General features: G+C 38.2%; 2 protein-coding genes across 12 annotated transcripts in view; one reads left to right on the forward strand and one right to left on the reverse strand.

The window, feature by feature from the left end:
- Positions 1 to 23,137, reverse strand: part of FGF7 (fibroblast growth factor 7) — a 73,144-nt gene extending 50,007 nt beyond the window's left edge. The window contains exons 1-2 of one of the 3 annotated variants that reach the window (XM_075897183.1): positions 22,367 to 23,137; positions 21,207 to 21,782 (exon numbers count right to left, since the gene is read on the reverse strand). In XM_075897183.1, coding sequence (XP_075753298.1) covers positions 21,207 to 21,492 — 286 coding nt within the window. In that variant the 5' untranslated portion in view covers positions 21,493 to 21,782; positions 22,367 to 23,137. Of the gene's footprint in view, positions 1 to 21,206; positions 21,798 to 22,366 lie in introns of all 3 variants that reach the window. The other 2 variants (XM_075897184.1, XM_014579503.3) reach the window with 2 other exon arrangements.
- FAM227B (family with sequence similarity 227 member B) overlaps positions 1 to 25,262 on the forward strand; it is a 225,148-nt gene that overhangs the window by 122,228 nt on the left and 77,658 nt on the right. The gene's annotated exons all lie outside the window — the stretch shown is intronic.

Here is a 25,262-nt window from a genome sequence, read left to right on the forward strand (position 1 = left end):
AGGCAAACAGAGAGAAGGAAAGGGGGGTTGTACAACTCCCACAGTGGATTTTGATATATTCCAGTATTCACACGAGTTGCAAATGTTTCATTGCAGAAACACTTTTACATAAATATAGTTGGATTTCTGCCTTCAATAATCTCTGACTCAAAAATGTTATATGTAACCTCTAACATTTGTGTGTAATTTTGCATGGCTATAAATTTAAATACAGAAATTCAGACTTGTATACATAAACTGTATTTGCAGCTAAAGTAAATTTTTGGCTCATAACGAGAAAATCTTCTTCCAAGTGGTCTCAGATCTGGGTAGTGCAAATGTGATAGGATTCTTTTTCCAAGGGCATAACCTAATACCGGAGATACTCTTTACAGTAGTGGTTCTCAGACTTTTTGGCCTGTGGCCCACCTGGCTCAATGCATACCATTCCAGGCACCACCACTTGCTAATGGAAACTTGCCGTTAATTACATAATTATACCCCAGCCATTTTGCTGGTGCTGCAGCTAGGAGAAACAGTTTCATTTAACCAGTCAAAAAGGAAATATTAATTTAAATTATTAAACAGAATAAGCATTTTAATTTTCTCATGTTAGTTTATCAAACTTCATTTTAAATAAAGTAAAATATTAAATTATGTCCAACACAAAAGGTTTCAATGCTTGCTTTATTTATGGTGGGGAACCTTTTTTGGGTTAGGGGCCACTGACCCACAGAAAAATCTGTTGGGGACCACACAAGTGAGAAGCAAAACAAAACCTTCCAAAACCCCCCAATCCTCACTCATGTTGCTCCAAACTGACACACCTCACTCCACTAGTGCTCCAGCCCCATGGGGCAAGGTGGAGGGACAGAGAAGGCTGAGTTTTGGTGCTTCCCCTAGCCCAGATTTAATCTTCTGGAATTCCAGGGTTAGTGGATTTTGTGAATCCCCGTAGGCTCTGGGGTGGGGACAAAAATGAGGGGTTCAGTGTATGGGACAGGGCTGCCAGAGAGTGGGATAGAGATGGGGGCGCAGGATCTGAGTGGGGATGGGATACGGGAGGGGGTTATGGTGTGAGGTCTGAGTAGGAGTTGGGAGGTAGGAACAAGCTGGGAGTAGGGTGTCTGGCCAGAATGTAGGAGGCAAGAACAAGGGAAGGTGCAGTGTGTGACTAGGAGGGAGGGTGCATGAGCAAAGGTGGGTGCAGGAACAGGTTGGGGATAGGTGTCTAGCCAGAGTGGAGGGTGCAGAAGCAGAGTGGAGGTGTGGGGTCTCAGTGGGGGACGGTGCATGAGGGGTGTGGAGCTGTGAGTTCTGGGCATGAGAAGGCGGTGGGGGGGGGGACTTACTTGCTTTTGCACCACGCGTTGCTCCCAGGCATCATGTCCCAGGCACTGCCTCCCTCTGCTCCCATTGGTCAGATTCCAGCCAATGGGAGAAGTGGGGAAAGTCTCCAGGAAGCGCATCCGTATGCTGCAGTCCCCCAGCTGGTGAAAGGGGAGGATAAGCGGTAGCGCACGGAGCTGCTTCTGGCTCTGCTTCTTAACCATGACCTGGATCCAGCAGGGAGGCTCAGGGCTTTCTCCCCCACTCCCCAGTGGGAAGCCAGCGGTGGCACTCCAACCTTGTGGGAGGTGGTGAGGCTGGAGTGCCAGCATGGGTTCCCTGCTGCCAGGAGAGGAAGGAGGAAGGGGCAGCTGTGCTTGAGTTGTGGACCACCTGGAAGACAGCCGAGGACCACTAGTGGTCCACGGACTGCTGTTTGGGAACCACTGCTCGAGAGGCACAAATATGCCCTTTTTTCAAGTGATAGCAGACCTAGAGAATATTCATATCGTAACTCCTCCAACCTAATCCATGTTCCTCTCTTGTCCTGTCCCCCACTCACTGTACATTGGATGCTCAGCCCCTCCATACCAGACCCTGAATTCCATTTCCATTTTTTACAGAGGGACCTCACACCACTCGAGGAGATCCGTGATACATTGTCTGTTTATGCTTAAATCATAGGGCCAGATATTCAGCTGATGTAAGCTGTCCCTGGTCTATACTAGAGGATGAGTTTGAATTAAGATATGCAACTTAAGGAACAATTATTGTGTAGCTTAAGTTGAAGTATCTTAAGTAGAATTTGGGTGCCGTCCACACTGCGGGAAGTTGAAGGGAGCATACTGTCTCTTCAACTTCCCTTACTCCACATAGAAACAGGACTGCTAACATCAATGGAAGTGCCCCTCTCAGTTCAAATTAGCGTGTCTTCTCTAGACCTGCTGATACGAATCCTGGAAGATCGACTAGAGCACTATACATATGTCTGTAGTAATAGTAACAATAACATCTGATATTTTGTTTTGTTGATATGGAGAGTTCTGTATAAAAAGATATACTTTTAAAATTAACAGCTTTATGTATTGTAATATTGTATCATATCATCTTTGACCCAAGAAAACAACAACATCAGAGCTATTTTTAAGGGGAAAAAATTATTTATGTTCATTATTTATTTCTTGGATTCGTTCCTGTAGTTTCCTCTGAATTACAGACATGACTGTGCTGTTTGCTTACTCTCATTCTTTTCATATTCTAACACTATTTCATAAAATTTAACATTTTAAAAATACATTCCTTATTTTTCTCCCCCTCTTATTTACACACCATGGCTGCCTGCTGTTTCCATTTCTACTGATAGGCCTTTGGTATTAGGAATTGAGCACAGAGGATCAAGCTTTTTGAGAGATGAATCCAGCACTATGGGCAGGTAAAGCCCTGCAGGCTATCCTTAAAGGGTATAGAACCATATTTTAAATTATTACCACTAATCATCATCTTTGGTAGCCTTCCCTATGCATGTACATATTTTTAACTTAATCTAAAGTCAGAATGAAATTAATTTTAAGATGTACTTAATTCATTTCTGAATTTCTCTTATCTTTCAGGTAAATATTGAAACCATATGTTGACTTTCCTCAAATCCTACCTTAAAATCTTGGTAGAAAACAGTCTCTTTTCTACTAAAACTATCTGTTAGCTCTTAGTGCATAAAAAATTTAAAATGCACCCACACTTAATATATTACACAAACATTAGGCTGAAGATTTAACATAAAAGCATTTATCTAGTCACTTACTCTAAATAGGTGTAATGTTGCATAACTTAATTTACATGACTGAAATGCTGAGAATAAAGAAGTTACAAATAACTTGGGTCCATTATAAATCCCATTGCAATTAGATTGTTATCTAACACATGGGTTAGCAGAATACATATTTAGGCCTGGTCTAAAGTAGGAGTTTAGACTGAATTTAGCTGTATAAGGTTGAATTTCTAAACAATGCATCCACACTACCAAGTCTGTCATGTCATCTTTAAGGGCCCCTGAAGTTGCTGTTGATTACTCCTGTTTTCATGAGGAGCAATGCTGTTCCCAACTTTGGATGGTCGTGTTTACAGTAGTACAGACGCAGAGTTGGCGAAAGTCAAGACTGGCCTCTAGGATGCCATACCACAGTTCCCTGCTCTGACTGCTCTGGCTAGAACTTTCGCCTCCAGGTGAACAGAAAAAGCTCTGGGAAAATTTGATTTTCATGCGGCCAGCGTTGCACGCACATCTCAGAGTGAGCAACATACCACAGTACACATGGACATGACTTCAACCAATTCATATACTTCGATCACTTTGAATACTTCTGCTTCCCTGGACTTCAGTTCCCAGGGGCACAGACAAGCACCAGTTTGAAGTGTCCAGGAGATCTTATACTCACTGAGGCACAGGGACAGACATTTACATGACTGTAAGCCACCTGGTGGCTAAAGGCTATTCTAGGGACATCCAGCAGTGTTGAGTCAAAATCAAGGAGATGAAACATTCCTACCAAAAGGCAAAGCAGGTGAGCAGACAGACTGGTGCAGGGCCTCACACACATGCTGCTGCTACCAACAGCTGGATGTGATTGGAGGAGGGGGTTGACCAGCTTCCCCGGTGTGACTGTGGAGTCTGACCAAGACACTCCTCACATTGGCGTGGAGGTCAATGTGGTGGTGGAGGATGAGGATGAGAAAAAAGAGGAGAATGGACAGATGGTGAGCGAGAGAGACACAATCTGTTCATGATGCTGGAGCAAGTCCCCTCTTCCCAGGATGTCTCCCAGTTAAGCACCAACCCCATGGAGGGCACTTCTGGTGAGGTCGTAATGTTTTTCTTACTACAAGCAGGTTAAGGCAATTGGGTGTGATGTGGGGCACTCTCTGTGCCTACACAGTGCAGGGAGCCCCAAAAGGCTTATTTAATGTGTCTGCAAATGGAGCGGGAGTCTTGCCTGCACATCTCCATGAAGCCCTCAGATAGGAACTCTTCGATCCTTCTCACAAGGTTTTTGGGGAGGCCAGCCTTATTCCATCCTCCATGTTAGGGCACTTTCCCACGCCAAGCCACCAGTAAGTGGACTGGAATCACTGAACCGCAAATCATTGCAGAATAAGGCCCAGGTTTATGAACACATTCAGTTAGCATCTGCTCTCCATCACTCTGCTTGATTCGGAGAAGACTGATATCTCTCATGACAACCAGGATGAAGGAGGAGTGGAACCTTTTAGCACTCTTGCCAGGAAACCATATATGTGGGACACACTCCCCTCCACCCCACCCCCAGTTGGTGGGAAAAGTAGCACTCTCCCCAGCAGGTCACGCACACACACACCTTGTCTACGCACTTTTGCTTTGTGGATGCTCGGTTTTGAAAGATTTTTTTTGGAAGATCCTTTCTGAAAATGCTTCTTTAGAAAGAAGCTTGCAGTTTAGACATACCCTATAGAGAAGTAGCCAAAAAAAAAATGATGGTATGTCAACTTCAATCAAGTAGTCTGTGCATCAGTGTATTAATTTGGAGATTCAGATGTCTGTGCTTTAATTCCAGAATGTAATTGCAATATCAATACGTTTACTAGATGAATGAATTGGCCAATCTGGACTAGTGTTGTAGCAATCATATATTTTGATGTAAACCTTGAGAAATAAATTCAATTTTTTTCCTTTCTCAAATGCCTACATATAGTATTTCATATTTTAATATTTGAAGATGAGAAGAGTATCAATATATTGTATGACAGACATAAGAAGAAACCTGCTAACGGTTTCAGGTATTGTGACTCTTTTTATGCCCTTCTAACATAGTAGTTGTTTTGAAGTTCTCTCCTTGGATCTGATGCTGTTTACGGAAGGGAAGGAAATGACTGGCTCATTGCCTAAGACACAGTAGGCAGGTTTATACACAATGTTTGTAATTATAATTGTGGCTCTCTCCAAAAAATTAATGGTGAATATAAAAATATTATTATTAGTTAGTAAATGTCAGCAAGATGTATCAAATACAATGCAAACTTGTACTGAGTGATCACAATTTACTAAAGTAAACAAAATGTCTCCAAGCCAAATTGTGTGAAGACAGATGTAGATACTTTGTAGAATAAAAGTTGGAAAATTATATTTACTAGGAAAAATAATATAGAGAGACAATCATTCATTATCAATCACTGAGAATGGAGTCAAATTTATTAAATTTTATCTACAGCTTTTTGCTTTCAGTTCTCAAGGTGTCTTCTAAATCATTTAATTACATGGCACAATTTTAGAAATACAGTAACGCTGTAAATGCAGCAGCCATTATATTGTATGTTTGGCAATAGCTTGGATATATTAGGCATTGCAACTTGTTTTCTTTTTTTATTTTCTTTTTTGTTTTTTGTTATTTTGATGGGGAGGGTGCTACTCAATAGAAGAAATGTTGGCTATGATTATGCTTTTCAGCATTCTTATCTTCTATTAGAACAGCTATTAGAAAAATTTAAAAGGCTTTATAAAAGGCTTCATAAGGCTTCAGAAAAATTTAAAAGGTCTGTTTTGGGACCCGTACTATTCAATATCTTCATCAATGATGTAGATATTGGGATAGAGAGTACTCTTATTAAGTTTGCAGATGATACCAAACTGGGTGGGGTTGCGACTTCTTTGGAGGATAGGGACATAATTCAAAATGACCTTAGCAAGTTAGAGAAATGGTCAGAGGTAAACAGGATGAGGTTTAATAAAGAGAAATGCAAAGTGCTCCACTTAGGAAGGAACAATCAGTTCCATACATACAAGATGGGAAGCGACTGTCTAGGAAGGAGCATGGCGGAAAGGGATCTAGGGGTCATAGTGGACCACAGGTTGAATATGAGTCAACAGTGTGATGCTGTTGCAAAAAAAGCAAATATGATTCTAGGTTGTATCAACAGGTGTGTTGTAAGCAAAACTCGTGAAGTCATTCTGCCGCTCTATTCTGCACTAGTTAGGCCTCAGCTGGAGTACTGTGTCCAGTTCTGGGCGCCACATTTCAAGAAAGATGTGGAGAAATTGGAAAGGGTACAGAGAAGAGCGACAAGAATGATTAAAGGTTTAGAGAACATGACCTATGAAGCCAGGCTTCATGAACTGGGCTTGTTTAGTTTGGAAAAAAGAAGATTAAGGGGGGACATGATAGCGGTTTTCAAATATCTAAAAGGGTGTCACAAGGAGGAAGGCGAAAATTTGTTCCTCTTGGTTTCTGAGGACAGGACAAGGAGTAATGGGCTTAAAGTGCAGCAGGGGAGGTTTAGATTGGACATTAGGAAAAAATTCCTAACTGTCAGGGTGGTCAAATATTGGAATAAATTGCCAAGGGAGGTGGTGGAATCTCCCTCTCTGGAGATATTTAAGAACAGGTTAGATAGACATCTGTCAGGGATGGTGTAGACGGAGCTTGATCCTGCCTTGAGGGCGGGGGGCTGGACTCGATGACCTCTCGAGGTCCCTTCCAGTCCTATTATTCTATGATTCTATGATTCTATGATATAAAGAAGTGCCTCTGGATGGGCCAGAAGGCCTTGGGCCAGCCAGTCAAGTTGAGCTGTTCAGTTAGCTGTACCCTAATACATCAATGCAGGCTGTGGGACTTAAAAGGGGGGGGAAAGAAGTTTTAGAGGCATGCATGCTACCAGACTTGTGAAAGTAATTAGCATGTGTGTGTGTTCTGTAGCTAGCAGAGAGATGGGAGAGGACATAAAGAGTCAAAGAGGAGAAAAAACTCTAAGGATTAACAATTTAGGTAGAAGCTGTCCTCCAGAGGAGCAAGTTGTGACAGGCAGTGCTCTGTAAGAAGAGTGGGAAAAGGCCTCTCTAGAGCCTCAGTAGCAGTGAACTGCCTGCAAAAGGTTACTTGAAACTTTAGCAACTGAGCCTGGGTGGGGCACAATCCCCTGAGTAGACCAGTGTGAAGTGAGAAACCAGGCTTATACTAGGAATTGGCTAAACCCTTACTTTTTGGAGGCATCTGGTAAGAGAACAGAACTGATCTAGATGGTTTTGGTTGATTGAAGCACAGGTGCTTCAAGACCGCCAGTGAGATAGGCTATTGCTGTGGGGAGTCTACTTATAAAGAAGGGAACAGAAGCTGAGCTAAAGGGTTGCAGGCTTTTTTTATTCTGATGATTTTGGACTTTTTGATCCTGGAAGGAGTTGACTAATTTAAAGTGGCTTAGCTGAAGTTATTGTGAGAAGCTGACAGAACACCGCAATGCTGGGCCTTGCTGCAAAAGGGCACTCCAAGAAGGTAACCTCCTAGTTTGGAAGTGGCTCTATGAAGTTACCCAAAGCTTGGATTTTTTTGATTGTGAATCATAAATTACTTGTATTCAAGGGACCCAATTACGTATACAGCCGGTCCCCAAGTTACGAACGAGTTATGAACCAAACACTTGGCCATAACTTGAAGTTGGAGTTGGAGTCACCCCTGCTCTGCAAGTTACAAGTCAATGCTATCAGCATCCTGTTCACTCTGGATAGTTTTATTTTTGCTCTAATGCTCCTTCAAACTTCCTTTTGGAAGATGCAGCTCTTGTTTCCACCAGGTCTTTGTGGCAAACTGCAGCAGGAATGGATTGAATTCATGCCTCCTTTGGCTATCCTGCCTTCCTCTTCTTCTTGGTCAAAAAAGCAGTGATATTGGCTATCTTATCTGCCTATGGATCAACTAATATGCTTGCATATTGGTTTATTCTCTTGGATGCCAATGTAAAACAGAAACACTTAACCTAATATGTCAGATATCACCTCTGAATTTATAGGTCATGTGAAAGACACAATCTCATAGATGCACTAGTTTTAAACATTATTGTAACTCAGCAATTGGGGAGATATTTTCAAAAATTGTGTTGATTCTGTCACAATCTTGATATCCACTTAACATCCCATATTTTCCCATCATAACTGTGCCCATAAGAAGGCAATTTAGGGCCTGATGATGCTATTTCCAGGAGCAGCTGTTAGCTTTACAAGTAGTAGAGATGCACCATTGAATTTGGCAGGTGCAGTATTTGAAAATATGTGCCCAAGATTTGAAATCTAGATAGTAAATTGCATAGGTTCACTTATAAAAGATTCCTAGCAATAATGATGATAGAACAGATTTACACACAGACAGCACTGTACACAGACACAAATGTAATTTATATTTGAATGTCAAATTTTAGAATCTGAAATCAATGTAGTATTCCAGGGGTTCTCAGACTCTATTGCAGCATGACCCCCTTTTGACCACAAATATTACTACATGATCCTGAGACCCACTGCCCCAGGCAGGGACTGGGGAGGCAAAGCCCAAGCCCAAGGACTTTAGCCCCAGGCAGAGGGCCTATTACCTAGCCCTGCTACCCAGGGACTTCAGCACTGGGCTGTGAGGCTTGGGTTTCAGTTTGGCTCTAGGCCACAGCAACTCTAAGGCAGTACTGTGACCCCATTAACATGGGCTGTGATCCACTTTGGATTCCAGAACCACAGGTTGAGAACCACTGCATTGTTCTAACATTGTTGGATTACTCGTGCAAACTCAATTCTCATTAGGTGTAGTCTTTGAGAATATTGCCTTGTAGTTAGAAATGTGTCACACATGCAGTTTCAAAGCATCAGGAGTAAAATGACTGAGACCAAGTTTAATCCGCTTCTTTTCAAAGACTACAGCACCTCCTTGTGTCTGTCAATGCATTTAAAAGCAAGCTAGATATGGAAGTAAAGTGAGGTATAATTATTCAAAATTCTATGAAAAAGTAAGTAAAAGTTCATGTAGCAATGCAAGGGATTTTTTGTTATTAAAAACTTTATTAGTGTGGGTTAAACTGCTGAGGGTAGGATAGTTAATTATTGCTGCCTCTGAAGCAGATATTTTTGTGGTTTCAGGGATTATGAAAATGGACACCATCCTTGCTTACGTTTATGGCTATACATTGATTTATTAACATGAATTTTTTGGATCATATTCTGTTAAAGAAAATCAGTATGTTTTTGTTAAACTGAATCTCTGGATCACTTTCACATGTCAACCTATTATTTCCAGGTTAAAGATGTCAAATTTCCAATATAGGATTATGTATAGCTAGCCATCCCCATATTTTCTGAAAAGCATAGCAGAGCTACTAAATCTAGTAAAAATGCTAATGTTTCTAAGCTAATTTTAATGTTTGTAGGGTCATCTGAAAATCCAGATGCTTTCCCACTTCCTACTTTCAAAGCAAATGTCAGTTACTGCAAATTAAATCCAATCCTATAATCTTATCTACATTGGTAAAAAATAGGAGCCATATTTCACCTCCAGCAGAATCAGTCTTGAAGCTGTCATGTAAACAGAACTCAATCATGTTTACTACCTTTTCTCTAGTTTATGCTACCATTGCTGTTATTCCTACTGCACCTGCACCAGTGGGTACTAACATTGAATTATATATCCTATTATAACTAGTTGAAATACAGTACAAGCTATGTTTACACAGACAAAATCATAATTTATAGAAATAGCCACAAGAAAAGGTGAGATGCTCAGATACTGTCATATGTCTGTCTTATAATGTTGATCTGTAAACTATATACAATATACTGAAAATGATTATTAGCAAATATTTGCTAATACCATGTTATTATTTACTATAATTTTATGACACTTTAAAATATTATTCCTCAGGAAAAAAGGTCCAGTATCCTCACAGGGAGAAAAATGGCATATCTCCATTGATTTTAATGAGGCTAGGCAGACATTCTCTAGCTAAGCATCTGGAGGGTTTTGCTTAGAATACCTTAGTGTCCTATTGACTAAATTCTGTGAATATTAGGTAAATTTACTAAGCAGTACATGGGATTTATGTGAACAAATCCCTTAATTAATTCAACTTCACCTTATCCTTTGTTTCACAAGCTAAATTCATAACAGGCCAATAAAGCGCATTGATTGCATCAGTATTTTTATTGCCTCTGTATTATGCGTGCGGTTGTCAGCCACATCTGTGAATATCCATTTCCAGCTTTTCAACACCAATTGTTACACACAACTTTTTCCACGCATCCAAATGATGTAATGTGTTATGAAACTTGTAATCTGACAATATAGCAGCTATGATTGTTAACCTCTCTTATGCTCTTGCTGTATGAATCTCGACGTTTCAATGTTGACATTTAATTTTTTCCTAACTTACTGTACCATGATCAGTTAATGTGACACTTCCATCAGTTCATATTCAGAAGTCAAAATGAACCATAAAGTCATCAGGTAATATAGACAACTGAAGTTCAGCTGCCAAATATAGTCATAGATAGTCAATTATGCAGGAAACAATGTGCCATTCAAGGAAAGTAAAGTTCTTTATTTGCCTAACATGTGGAAAGTGTCCCTTAATACATCACTATATGATTCACCTTGAAGCATGGAGCAATAAAAGTACATACTGAATGGTGTCTGAGATATTCCAGATCTCCAAAATTTAAAATAAATAAATCACACAGTCCAATTTGCTGGGTACTCAAAGACCCAACAAATCTAAAAATGTTACTTTCAAAAATTTAAACAACACAGCTGGTTTGAAATGGCAAACAAGATCCCATGTCTTCCAACAATGACTATATTAGGAATTGAACTGACTATCAAAGTAATTTCTCTATAGCAATCTGAAAAATATTTCATGCATTGAGATACCAATTGAAACTCTACATTCCTCTCTCCAGGCAATAAACTATGCCTCACTTTAAGCTGTTTCCAGCTTCTAATTCAACATAATGATGCCTTATATCATTTCAATAAAAAAGTAATTATTACTTATAACATTTATTGCAATACTTCTTTTATTAACACTTTTATAGGACTTTTCATCCACTAATCCCAAAGCTCTTTAAAGGGGAAGTCAAATATCCCCATTTTGCAGATGGAGAAACAGAAATAAAATGACATGCCCAAGGTTACTGAACAAGTAAGTTGCAAAAACTGGAATAGATGTCACGTTTCCTGAAACCCAGTGCAATTATACCACATGTGCTCACAAAATGGAAAAATATAATTTAAATCCATGTATTTTCCTAGGAAAGGCCAGTCCTGTGGGGTACTGTGAGATGTTGAACCAAGATAATTTAACAGATTGAAAAATATGGGTAGGATAAAAAGAGGCAAAGTAATTTTATCCTTTTAAAAGATATATCTATATTCTTCAGCTGCAGCTGAAACTACAGTGAGGTGTCATTAAAAACCCATCACTTGCCAGGGAGTTCAATATTAAGTACTGAAAGATTCAGTTATTGCATTTACATGGTCAATATATCCCTTGCTCCTTATGTGGTTATGTAAAATGAGAACAAAGAGAATTGTAAGCGCTACCATTCTTTAATGGTAATATGCTACGCACACTTTGAACAGGTGTTAAGGACCATGCCATACATAAAATCCTGAAGATTCATGCCCTAAAAAATTCACAGGTTATGGCACAGATTTTTCAGGCCATCTGAAGAGCATGCAGCTCAAGTGTCTTTAAGGGACCTTTACAATTCCTAGGACTGCTAAGTACCAGTTTGGTCCCAGAACAAGTAAGAGCAGCAAGAAGACTGCTGTGACTTTCATCAGCTGTCAGTGAATCCCAGGGAAAAATATGATTCAGGGGAACTCCAGACATCTCCTGTTTTCTACTGGCTATGCCCCCCATTTGCTGTCTGTGAGAGGGAGGAGTCACGGGCAGGTAAAGGGATTTCTTTAGGCAAGAGAAATTGTCAAGTGGCCAGATCTACTGACTTTAGGACTGCTCATGGCTACAGAAGTACTTGAGAGAAAATTTGTATTTGTGACAGAGGTCCCAAATATTGCTATATATATATATATATGAAACTATATAGAGAGATTAAGAAGACTTGGACTTTTCAGGTTGGAAAAGAGATGACTAACCGGGAATATGGTCATACAATCATAGAACTGGAAGTAACGTCGAGAGGTCACCAAGTCCAGTCCCCTGTACTCCTGGCAGGACCAAACACCATCTAGACCATCCTTGACAGGTGTTTGCCTAATCTGTTTATAAAGGGCTATATGAGAGAGCTATAAAATCATGTCTGGTATTGAGAAAATAAATAAGGAAAAGTTATTGACACCTTCATATAACACAAGAATTAGGAGTCATCAAATGAAATTAATAGGCAGCAGATTAGCACATAGTCAACCTGTGGAACTCCCTACAAGAAGGTGTTGTGAAGGCCAGAACTAACAGAGTTTAAAAAATAAAAACGTAGATAAATTCATGGAGGATAGATCCAACAATGGCAAGAGCCAGGATGGCAGAGATAGCGTTCTTAGCTCAGGGGTGGGCAGTAATTTTCACAAGGGGCTACTTAATGAATTTTAGTACATGGTCGCAGGCCAGCTCCACCCCCTGGAAGGGACAGGGTTTGGGAGAAGGGGCGGGGCTGGGAACTAGCTTCCTCCCAGAGTTGTCTGGGGCCAGAGGTTTTGAATTAAAATTACCACAAAGGGCTCATGGCTCGTGGTCCCACTGCTATTGCATTGCCTGACAGCCATCTAGGGTTGTCGCAGTTATTTAAAGGGCTCACTGCTCTGGCCCCTGCTGAGGGAGCACCACGACTGGGAGCCATGAGCCATTTAAATAGGATCCTGCTGCTGCCTGAGCTGAGCCTGGAAATTCAGCGGCACTGGCACTAAGATATAAATGGAATCATAGAATACTAGGACTGGAAGGGACCTCGAGAGGTCACTGAGTCCAGTCCTCTGCCCTCATGGCAGGACCAAGTACTGACTAGACCACCCCTGATAGACATTTATCTAGCCTACTCTTAAATATCTCCAGAGATGGAGATTCCCCAACCTTCCTGGGCATTTTATTCCAGTGTCTGACCACCCTGACAGTTAGGAACTTTTTCCTAATATCCAACCTAAACTTCTCTTGCTGCAGTTTAAGCCCATTGCTTCTTGTTCTATCCTCAGAGGCCAAGATGAACAAGTTTTCTCCCCTCTCCTCATGACACCCTTTTAGATACCTGAAAATTGCTATCATGTTCCCCCCCAATCTTCTCTTTTCTAAACTAAACAAACCCAATTATTTCAGCCTTCCTTCATAGGTCATGTTCTCTAGACCTTTAATTATTCTTGTTGCTCTTCTCTGGACCCTCTCCAATTTCTCCACATCTTTCTTGAAATGCTGTGCCCAGAACTGGACACAATACTCCAATTGAGGCCTAACCAGTGCAGAGTAGAGCGGAAGAATGACTTCTCATGTCTTGCTCACAACATACCTGTTAATACATCCCAGAATCATGTTAGCTTTTTTTGCAACAGCATCACATTGTTGACTCATATTTAGCTTGTGGTCCACTATAACCCCTATATCCCTTTCTGCCATACTCCTTCCTAGACAGTCGCTTCCCATTCTGTATGTGTGAAACTGATTGTTCCTTCCTAAGTGGAGCACTTTGCATTTGTCTTTATTAAACTTCATCCTGTTTACCTCAGACCATTTCTCCAATTTGTCCAGATCATTTTGAATGATGACCCTATCCTCCAAAGCAGTCACAACCCCTCCCAGCTTGGTATCATCTGCAAACTTAATAAGTGTACTTTCTATACCAATATCTAAATTGTTGATGAAGATATTGAACAGAACCAGTCCCAAAACAGACCCCTGTGGAATCCCACTTGTTATACCTTTCCAGCAGGATTGAGAACCATTAATAACTACTCTGAGTACAGTTATCCAGCCAGTTATGTACCCACCTTATAGTAGCCCCATCTAAGTTGTCTTTGCCTAGTTTATTGATAAGAATATCATGCAAGACCATATCAAATGCCTTACTAAAGTCTAAGTATACCACATCTACCGCGTCTCCCTTATCCATAAGACTCATTATCCTATCAAAGAAAGCTGTCAGATTGGTTTGACATGATTTGATCTTTACAATCCATGCTGGCTGTTCCCTATCACCTTACTATCTTCCAAGTGTTTACAGATGATTTTCTTAATTACTTGCTCCACTATCTTCCCTGGCACAGAAGTTAAACTAACTGGTCTGTAGTTTCCTGGGTTGTTCTTGTTTCCCTTTTTATAGATGAACGCTATATTTGCTCTTTTCCAGTCTTCTGGAATGTCTCCTGTCTCCCATGATTTTCCAAAGATGATAGCTAGAGGCTCAGATACCTCCTTGAGTATTCTAGGATGCATTTCATCAGGCCCTGGTGACTTGCAGGCATCCAACTTTTCTAGGTGATTTTTAACTTGTTCTTTTTAAAAATTTTATCTTCTAAACCTACCCCCTTTCCACTAGCATTCACTATGTTAGGCATTCCTTCAGACTTCTCAGTAAAGACAGAAACAAAGAAGTCACTAAGCATCTCTGCCATTTCCAAGTTTCCTGTTACTGTTTCACCCTCCTCACTAAGCAGTGGGCCTACCTTGTCCTTGGTCTTCCTCTTGTTTCTAATGTATTTATAAAAAGTCTTATTGTTTCCCTTTATTCCTGTAGCTAGTTTGAGCTCATTTTGTGCCTTTACCTTTCTAATCTTGCCCTTGCTTTCCTGTGTTGTTTACCTATATTCATCCTTTGTAATTTGTCCTAGTTTCCATTTTTATATGATTCCTTTTTTATTTTTAGATCATGCAAGATCTCATGGTTAAGCCATCCCCCTTGTTTTTTAGCCTAACCCAGAGACTCTCAACACTTCCGTCTCCTATGTCCATCTCCACCTCCATGCAAGTGTGTACATATTTAAATGAATGATAAATCTTCCCCATATTTAGATTTCAAATGAATTCTCACAAACCTTTATACTATGTATAAACTTAATTCAATCGAATATATATCCTCATAAAATCATCGTATGATCTAACATGAAATATTTAAAGTTTAAAAAAAATCTTTAAACAATTAAAAGGATCTATTTTAAAAGGTATTTTAAAATTTTACCTCTGTTTTCTTTCAAAAAGGAAAAATTGGAGGATACATAGAAAAGAGTGAACTTTTACCAAAGATCATGGTGCTGCTGTGGTTTTAATCTAAATAAATCAGCTTCTGCTTAAATAGGACACTTTTAAACGGTAGGTTATTCAGGCAAACTGAAGAATAGGAGAAAAATATTCTTCAAAACAGATCCCTTCCATTTTTCCTATACCTTCACTAGAGCTAGTCAAAACTTTTCAAAGAAAAAAATGTATTTATAAAAATGTCCATCAAAAATAATTTTTATGAAAAACTGCCATTTTGAAAGGTGTGGATTTTTTCACTTTTTTGGCAAACAAAAATGTGTGCTTTTTTCTTTGGAAAATGTTATCAAAGATTATCAAAAATGTCATCAATATTTTTTAATATACTAAGAATTCTTGGGAAAGAAAAGTATTGCCATTTTGATAGAATACATTAATAGTAAGGCTATAAGTATTTTCAAATTCAGGACTTATTTTAAAAAGTGAAAATTTGGGTCAATTTTAATACTTCAAAAATGAAAATATCAAAATTTTGAGATTAGTTTGCAAAATTGGGTTTTTGTTTTTGACCTGTTCTAACTTTTTCATATGAAAGGCCACTGATCTTATAGGAAAACTCTAGGTTGTTTACTTAAGTTCCAGAGTCATATAACCATGTAAAAATAAAGAATTTGTTTACCACACTAACAGCAATGACATTTAATTCAAAGTGCTTTTTTAAAACTTTTTATAGGTAGACTGATTATAAATTCTCCCAAAACGATGACCTACAGATACAATCTCTTCCACTTTCAAGGATGTTTTGAGGTGACACAAGATATCATAGAGGGCCAAACTCTTAACTTCTTACTCAAAACTGTTTAACTCAATATAACTGCTAATGTAAATAAACATTTGCCAGTGGAAACAGGTGGTTCAAAATCTAACCTAACTTAAGGACACAATTACCTGGTAATCATGATGTTTTCTGGTTGTTGTTTCTTTAGATACATTCTGGTCTTACACTTCAGATTATAATCTCTGCTTTTTCTATACTAAATTTAGGATATGTGTACAGAGCAGCAGGAGCTATTACAAGATGGTTCAGCCTTGTGTGTCTTTTGTATCATATTTGCTAGAATCCAAACAACATGACTTTCCATTCTTGGCATTGCCTATCACATCCAGTTTATACAGTTTTTTTCTATTGTAAAAATGAGTAGTCAGGTGACCTGTCGGAGACTTAACAAATATATATATAGTATCATTAAATTTTGTGCAAATCCACTTCTTCAGATGAGCTGGACTTACGAAAGCTCATGATCCTATGTATATATTCTAAGATGCCACTGGACTACTCATTGTTTTTAAAGTTAAAAATTAACACAGTTAACCTTCTGAGACTTATATTCTATTATGCACAATGAAATGCTGACTTCTTGTGCATGTGTGTATACCAGTGTTTCTTACACTTTTTAAGACCGAGGAACACCAAACAATATATATATATTTTTGGGGGGAGGGAGGGAGAGGCTGGGGAAAAGTTATTGAGTAAAAAATAAAAAAAGTTGCCTGTCCCATTAAGGGCAGCCATTTTGAACTCTGTTGTTCTCCACGACACACCTCCTACTGCCTAGTGCCACGGAACACAGCTTAAGAAGCACTGGTGTATACAGTATGTAGCAGTTTGGTCCCCTTCTAGATTAAATCCACCACACTGAAAATTAACAAATTTAAAGTTGGACTAAGGCTAGTGTTTAGGGTTTGATTAATTATGCTGAAACTGTGTGGAATGTTGTTACAAGATTTTGATCAAAACAGTAGAAGTCTCACAAGGCCAAGTCTTTGTGTGACATTTGTGCCATATTGTGCTAAGATCTCATTAGTGCCTCATTTCTTGTAGGAATTTTGGACTTATCCAAAGAAGAATGAGGGTGGGAGAGAAGGTAATTCCTAGTCTGAAAGGCGGTTTGATACTGGAAATTCATATTTAAAAATTCTCAGTTTTTTTAAATGGTTACTATTCGATTAGAATGAAGCATCAAGACCAATGCAATATGTAAATTCCCAGACCGTCATGTAGTCCTGATCGTAAAAACAAAGTCAGATTGTCAAAACAAACTATTTTTTACCTCAATTTTTCATAAAATCCAATCTGCAAGATTAGAAATGAAATGAAATGATGAGACGATCAAGCTGCACTTGCTTGGTTTCATTCTATTACTGACATAGGAATACCTTCTCAGTCTATATTTCATGTGCCAGTGTAAGTCTCAAATGAATTAAGAAATGTTTGACTGTTGACTAGGGAAAAGCAAACTTAGGCAAAATACAATAAATGGGTGTTTTGAAAGCAAAAGGTAAGAAATATTCTGAAGGGACAAGGCTTCTGCCTCACATCTTTTCTTTATTGTTTTAGTGTTATAGTTAGAGGCTCTTCGCTCTTACTCTGCACTTTGTGGCTGAAGTGTGGGGTTATTTCTGTCAGATGCTGATTTCCTTTGCCTAGTGGTGGGGTTTGCTATCTTATGAATGACCAAATTTACTCTGTAGTTTTCAGCTGTATGGCTAAGTTAAGGGGCTCTGCCAACAGATGTAGAGATGTTTGAAACAAAGGGTCTTGTTTTAAATAAAATCTGACCAATTAACAATATTTCAATAGCTATTCATTTTTAAAGATTTATTTGAAGTTCTCCTTACTGAAGTGTGTGTGCCATAAACATTCTTCTTATGTCTAAGAGGGTCATTATTGATCTATTACAGGATTCAACAGTTATCTTTGCTAACACAGAAAACATGAAGATTAGGTTAGATTTTGGGGTGCATGCTATTTATTAGACTTAATCAAGCTGACTGAATTATTACAATAACTGTATAATTTGTAACAATTTAACTTTGAATTTAGAGAAATAATTTTGAGATTAATGTTAAATATTTGCTTCAATATGTTATCATGTAACAGCAATCCACTAATACAATGAACTGTACACCAATTTCTGCTTGATGAATGTGTTTTCTATGTTTGCTATGATTTTTATAGGGTTCCATTAATGACATTCTTGAAAGATTTCTAGTTGTGAGGAAGTTTACTTTGCCTACGGTCCATGTTATACAATGTATGGTATATGAATAAACTGGTGATTTCAATCTGCATGACTGTCAATCTTATCATCTTTCATTAACACTTAAATATTACAATGAGATTTCCCTACTTGAATCTGAATCTCATGTTTCCGATAGTGAACCAGCAGATAAGGGGGTGTTGAGTTCTTCTTTTACATCTGTTTCTTTATGACCGGATTTATCTTAGATTCTTTCCTACTTTCAAGATACAGGAAACCACAGTGTTTTTACAACAGCATTCCCATTTCTTATGGAAGACAATTATGATTTTCTCTTTCAAAAGTAGAAAATCCAGGAAATATCTTTGCATTGTTCTAAGATTATATAGTGCCAGCATATCATAGCTGGCAGTGTAGAACACAAAGACATTTCTCAGAGTAGCAACTGAATCATTAACAATCACAGAAGGTAAAGTGGTTGACTCCTTTGGGGTACCATCATCCAGAGAAAATTAATAGTCTGGTTTACCACTTCCCACACTGAGCATTACGAACAAGTGAGTCACTAAAAAGAGATGAGTGAAGTTGACACACATGGATTTGTCCATTTAGGTAATAGATATAATTTTAAAGACAAGTTTGATACAAATAAGAGGTGTCTGGGTTCATTGCTGTAAAAATAACATTTGTCAGGGGGAAAGCAAATTAGTTCAATTTCTTTCTTATCTGAATTCAGACTGAAAATGTGGTTTAGTATATGGCCATAAGCACATTTTCAGAAAGTTTTCTGTCATGTTCATTTGTATTGATTTGATAATACACAGGAAGTTCTCTGATAATATTACCCTGTTATCAGTGTTAAATTGATTTTTTTCTCCATAACCTCTATCTATGCCTTGTTTTCTCAATCCTGTTTATCCAACAAAAAAACACTAAAATAATCATTTCCTAATACATGCAGTAAATTAAGATCTGCAAGCAGATTAAATTTAATATATTGGGAAACCTCCCTCATATCTCTACATACAATTATTTGTGGCAAAGGCATCTCTTTAAATCACACCTGATTTGGTAAATAAAGTATTGAAGATTTTGTATTGTAAAAATTTTTTTTTAAAAACGTTTGAGTCAATATACTACATTTTAGTAAAAACCTAGATACTAATAATTAAATCCTAAAATAAACAATTATTAAAATCATAAGTATGCAGCAAGAACAGGGAATCACAAATTATGAGTCTTTATTTGAATTTGAGATAATGGTAAATTACAACCAGCACATTGGTTAAAGAGCATGGTATCTAAATTTGCATAATTATTTGAGTGTGTGGAGCTTTACATTCATCTACAGAGACAGTATACACGTAATAAGCAGATAAATATAACTGAGCATGTACTAGTGTTGCCAAAAAATCAGAAGTCTATTTTTATATATGAATGATTAGGATGAAGTGCTAGCCTGATTAAAATCAATGAGGCAAAGATTTCGCTTGTAGAATATAGTCCTTTGGTCTTTACTCTGGCAGTGTCCCAGTGGAAGTCAATGAAAGGTTGTAAAAACTAACTAAAAAAAATCTCTTGGATTTGGCCCATAGCCAATAAATTGATGTCTTACATTTTTCAAATCATATAAATATGTAAAATGTGATAGATTGTGGGGGAAAGGAGATTAATATAAAACTAATTTTAAAAGAAATAGTAACATTTCTGAAGAAAACTCTTTGAGTTATGTAAGATGCCCAATGCTAGTTACAATCCTGAAGTAAAGATGATGCGGACAAGCCAAGCATAGTACTTGAAAAGAATGAGAATTTGGGAGGGAAAATAAATTTTCAACTGAAAATGACCAATCATATTACAAACTCTTTCACTTTGTTTTTCTTTTGGCTATTATATAATGCTTCCTAATTTATATGGCAAGTAACCCAACAACATTTTTAAACATCACAGGTCAGAGTTTTGATGTTTAAGATGCCTATAAACACTATTCACTGGAAAAACAGATGCCTCTGACACTCTAAAGCAATAATTATTTTGTACTTTTTCTCATTTTAAGCACTAAAATACATAGTTCTCTGTATTTTTATTTTGTTCTGAATTAAAGAAATCACGCACCAATTTTCTTGAAGTAGTTGTGATATTTTCCTAAATTTGCAATACCGTATATAAATTGTCAAATTGGTAAGAACAGCACATGCAAAATATGAAAATTATTTTAAATATTGATATAGGTGAATCAGGATTACTATAAAAAACCATTAGCTCATGTTAAAAGCATAATTGTAAAATTTTACATGTCCACCCTCTCCGGGTGGGTGAACTTTTTTAGAAATGAGAGAAGAGAATATTTTGTCATTATTATAGTAATAATGTGCTGTAAAAGCTATAATAAATTTTGTTCCTAGCCGGCAAATTGTCCAACTGGTTTTGCAAGACAATTTTAATAATTCTTTCCATTAAATGTTCTAATATTGAATATATATTTATTGCTAAATCACACATACTGAGCTTGTAGATCATTTGCGTCCTATATAAATGTGGTTTAATGTTTTATAAGTACTTTATGAGCATAGAGTTTGTGGTTATATTTTTGCAGATGTACAACCTTAATTCACTTGTTAAAATACGCTCTCTGTTTGCTAATAGCTACCAGCTGTAACTAATACATTGGTAGATCTACAACATACTGGTAACGTATTATTTAAAGTGACGCATTTCAAAATCAATACCAAATGTCCTGCTGCATGATTAATTGGAAAACATGTCTAATAGAATGGTCACTGTACTTTACAAAATTATTGTGAAAGCATCATAAATGAAGGGATAAAAAGCCACATTTTAAAATCTTTCAATACAAATTTCAAATGCAGAGACATTACTTACTGTAGTTGTTGTTTGCTTCTCGTGTCCCTTTTATTTTGCCTTGTTTATCAATCCTCATGTACCACTGTGTTCGACAGAAAAGTCTTCTTACTCTTACATCCCCTCCTTCCATATAATCATAGCTTCTGGTATGTCGTTCCGGGCTGGAACAGTTCACATTTGTAGCCATTTGCTCTGGAGTCATGTCATTGCAAGCTAAAGATATAGTGCCCACTAGAAAGATAATGTAAAAATATGATCTGTAGAGCAAAGTTGGCAGGATCCATGTCAGTATCCATTTGTGCATTATAGTGCAGTGTTCTGGGTGTTCATGAACAACATAATGAAAATTAAATCTCAAGTAGATCGTTGCTTCTAGGTCATTGACCTGCCTTCTGTCTTTACAACGAGTTGTAGATTGATTTAATTGAGATTGCTTCCTCTTCCAGAATTCTGATCCTTATTCCTTAATAGTTACTGATGTTGAAACAGGATAGCTCCTTAAATATCTTTTCAGTCAGGATATCCTTTAAAGAAACAGGTTATAATAACCTTGGCTGTCATGACCTTCTGTACTACTTGATTTTGCTGCTTGCACTGAAAGTAAAAGATCTATGAGAAAAGTGTCATGGATAAATTTTTATGGTCAATTGTTACACGTGTGCAACTGTAATATATGCTGTATGACTACTGTAGCGTAGCAAAAAAACCTTTTTAGCTTTATGCAGTGACACTGTTAACGTCTTAAAAAACATACATAAGCCCACATGCAAGACATATCTACTATGAGATCTTGATAGCAGCACTCATTTGAACTATGTACAATTCTCTCTTTGTACTTCAGTAATAAGGCTTTCAAAAAGAAAACTATTGATTTAGCTGAGCTACTGAACTAAGTAGACTGCTATTGCATCTCTTACATTTGATTACTTCATGCCTATACCTTTGGAGTTAGCCACATTCTTCCTAGAGAACTGCCCACACTTCTCTAGTTTAAATGTAAAGACAGACCAAATGTTCATGGGACTCTATTTTTATATATTATACATAATTCAGTTACTTGTAGATGTTTAAAGAAAATGTCAAGAAGGTTTATTCTAACATACATCAATCAAGAAAACTGAAAAAGTTATTAGTTGTTACAATGCCTTGAACATACTTTTAAAGGATAGATAACTTACTTGTTCCTGATAACAGCTGGGTATACAAGTATTCCATTTCTGTTGTCTGCCTTTTGCAACATGAGACTCTCTGCCGTAGCTACAAACTTTCTTAGCTCAGAAAGTCTTCAGCAGAATTATAATTGTTTCCATAAATCAACACGCAAGAGTTGTGGTGTGTGTATGTGCTTGTGCATGCGCGTGTATGTGTTGAGCCTGTTGTTCAGTTCTTTTCGATAAATACCTTTGCTGACCTCACTTGGAAGCAATTAGAATTTAACCAGTCAGCTGTCAGTTGAATGCATGAACAAAAATAAAAGAAGACTTATGTTGTGTAGTGTCCAATGGTCATCAGAGGGAGCTATAAACATACTTTATGCTTTAAATCTCCAAGTATGTACCTACTTTCCAGAAACAGATTTCTGTGATCACTGGGTAACATTTATTTTCATGTCAGTTAAAATGTTTCTTTTCTTTGATTTAGTTCAGTATTCCCTTAAATGCACACATGCATTTCTCCTCCAAATCGTTTATACAGATTAATGGCTACATACTTTTCTTACAGACTTTCCCTTTAGATATCTGAAATACTTGGATGCATTATTTAGTGAAAGTGGGAGGCATGGTGTCTATTATGGATTGTGTGTCGTGTTTTGTATTGTAGACGTGTAAATAAGGAACAACTGCATACAAAATACAGAAGGTGCCTATTTCATGACTGTGGTGGACAAAGTGCAATGTATGTTCTAAATCTAGCATTCAGTCTAGACCTTTTTCAGCACCTGGAGAAAAATGTAATAATGATATTCCAAATTTTCCCCCAATGAATACTTACTAGAAATTGCAGCATAAGATTTAAAAGCTGCAGTGGTACAGATGTTATCCATATTAGCACATTATTAGCACACATTAGCGTGCATCTAAAGGCTTAAGTTTTGGGGAGGCAAATATAACAGCTACCTATTATGCTGTTTCTACATATTTGTTTTCTACTTTTGGCATGAGTCTGCTGTCCAAAAATCTCTGCTCCATGTCATCCTTAAAATCTTCTTGTGATTTTGGTGAAATCCAGCAATTACAAAACATGTTGAAACTCTGGTATTCATTAAGCATAGCAAGCCTCTTAATCTTGTTTGATTCTATTCTTTATCTTACAGGACATCTCTGCAATACTTTAGAAAACAGGAATGGAAAAATCTTATAATGCACTGTCCTAAACAGGAAATTGCTTACCTGTATTTGTAGATTTCTGAAAATAGTATTGTAATTGTAACATAGCTATGGGTACCCTGATCCACAACTTTCTCAGGAGAGGTGGGGAATAATTTAGTGTATTGGAATTCTTAAACTTGATTGAAAACTTGAGCTAGTTAATAGCCATTAAGAACAGTAAGAGATAATGTATGCCACTTAATGGTGAGAAGGGTTTAATGATTCATGACTTTGGAGTGTTTCAAATTACTCACCGGTGGGAGAAATCAGAGGACCCTATGTCACCATGCTTGCCCTCCCATCTTCCCAAACCACATGCAAACTCAGAGGATATGAGTAACTTCCCTTCACAAAGTTCTGATGCTTCAGCTTTTCTCAGAGTTCCCTTGGAGCACTCCCTAGGTGCTCACTTGATATCAGTGAGATTTACTCAAAGTAGAGTATGAGAGTAGAACCCCAGGAATTCTATTTTATTATTATTACCTGAAAGAAAAATTATTTACATGAAAATACTTCCATACTAGTGAAGGAAAATTATTTTCTAACTCTCTTAGGGTATGTCTACATTACAGCACTAATTCGAACTAACTTAGTTCAAATTAGTTAATTCAAACTAAGCTAATTCGAACTAATGCATCTAGACTTAAAAATTAGTTCGAATTAGCGTTTTGCTAATTCGAACTAGCATATCCACACTGAGTGGACCCTGAACTGAGGTTAAGGATGGCCGGAAGCAGTGCCGGCAGAGCATCAGATTAGGACTTAGAGTGTGGAGCTGCTGCCTCAGGCTAGCCGAGGGCTGTGTTTAAAGGGACCCGACCCCCACCCCGGACAGACAGTTCTCAGGGGTTCCCCTCTTGCAAAGCAGTCCTGGCTTGGAGTGCCCTGAGTGCCCACACTCGGCACATCACAGCACTCGGCCATCAGCCCGGTTGCACTTGCCGCAGGCTGCCATCCAGAGGGGGGGGTCAATCAAGGGGCTTCAGGAGAACTTCCACCCTGAGCAGCCCGCAGAGCCACCCCAGTCCTCCCCATCGGGGGCTCGTACCCCATTCCTCCCTCGCCTCCTTCCACTTACCCCTCCCTAGCTCCCCTTCCTGATGTACAAAATAAAGGACACGTGTGTTCAAAAATAGAAACTCTCTTTATTGAACAAAACTCGGGGAAACTGGGAAAAGGAGGTAGGAGAGGGGAAGAGAGAGGGTGGGAGAGGGGAGAGCAACTAAAATGATCAGGGGTTTGGAACAGGTCCCACATGAAGAGAGGCTAAAGAGACTGGGACTTCTCAGCTTAGAAAAGAGGAGACGGAGGGGGGATATGATAGAGGTCTATAAAAGCATGAGTGGTGTGGAGAGGGTGCATAAAGAAAAGTTCTTCATTAGTTCCCATACTAGAAGGACTAGAGGACACCAAATGAAATGAATGGGTAGCAGGCTTCAAACTAATAACAGAAAGTTGTTCTTCACAAAGCAAATAGTCAACCTGTGGAACTCCTTGCTGCAGGAGGCTGTGAAGGCTAGAACTAGAACAGAGTTTAAAAAGAAGTTAGATAAAGTCATGGAGGTTGGGTCCATGGAGTGGTATTAGCCAGGGGGTAGAAATGGTGTCCCTGGCCTCTGTTTGTGGAAGGCTGGAGATGGATGGCATGAGACAAATGGCTCGGTCATTGTTTCAGTCCATCCCCTCCAGGGTCCCTAGTGTTGGC

Source organism: Pelodiscus sinensis, chromosome 14 (assembly GCF_049634645.1).
Source record: "Pelodiscus sinensis isolate JC-2024 chromosome 14, ASM4963464v1, whole genome shotgun sequence".
Classification (NCBI taxonomy): domain Eukaryota; kingdom Metazoa; phylum Chordata; order Testudines; family Trionychidae; genus Pelodiscus; species Pelodiscus sinensis.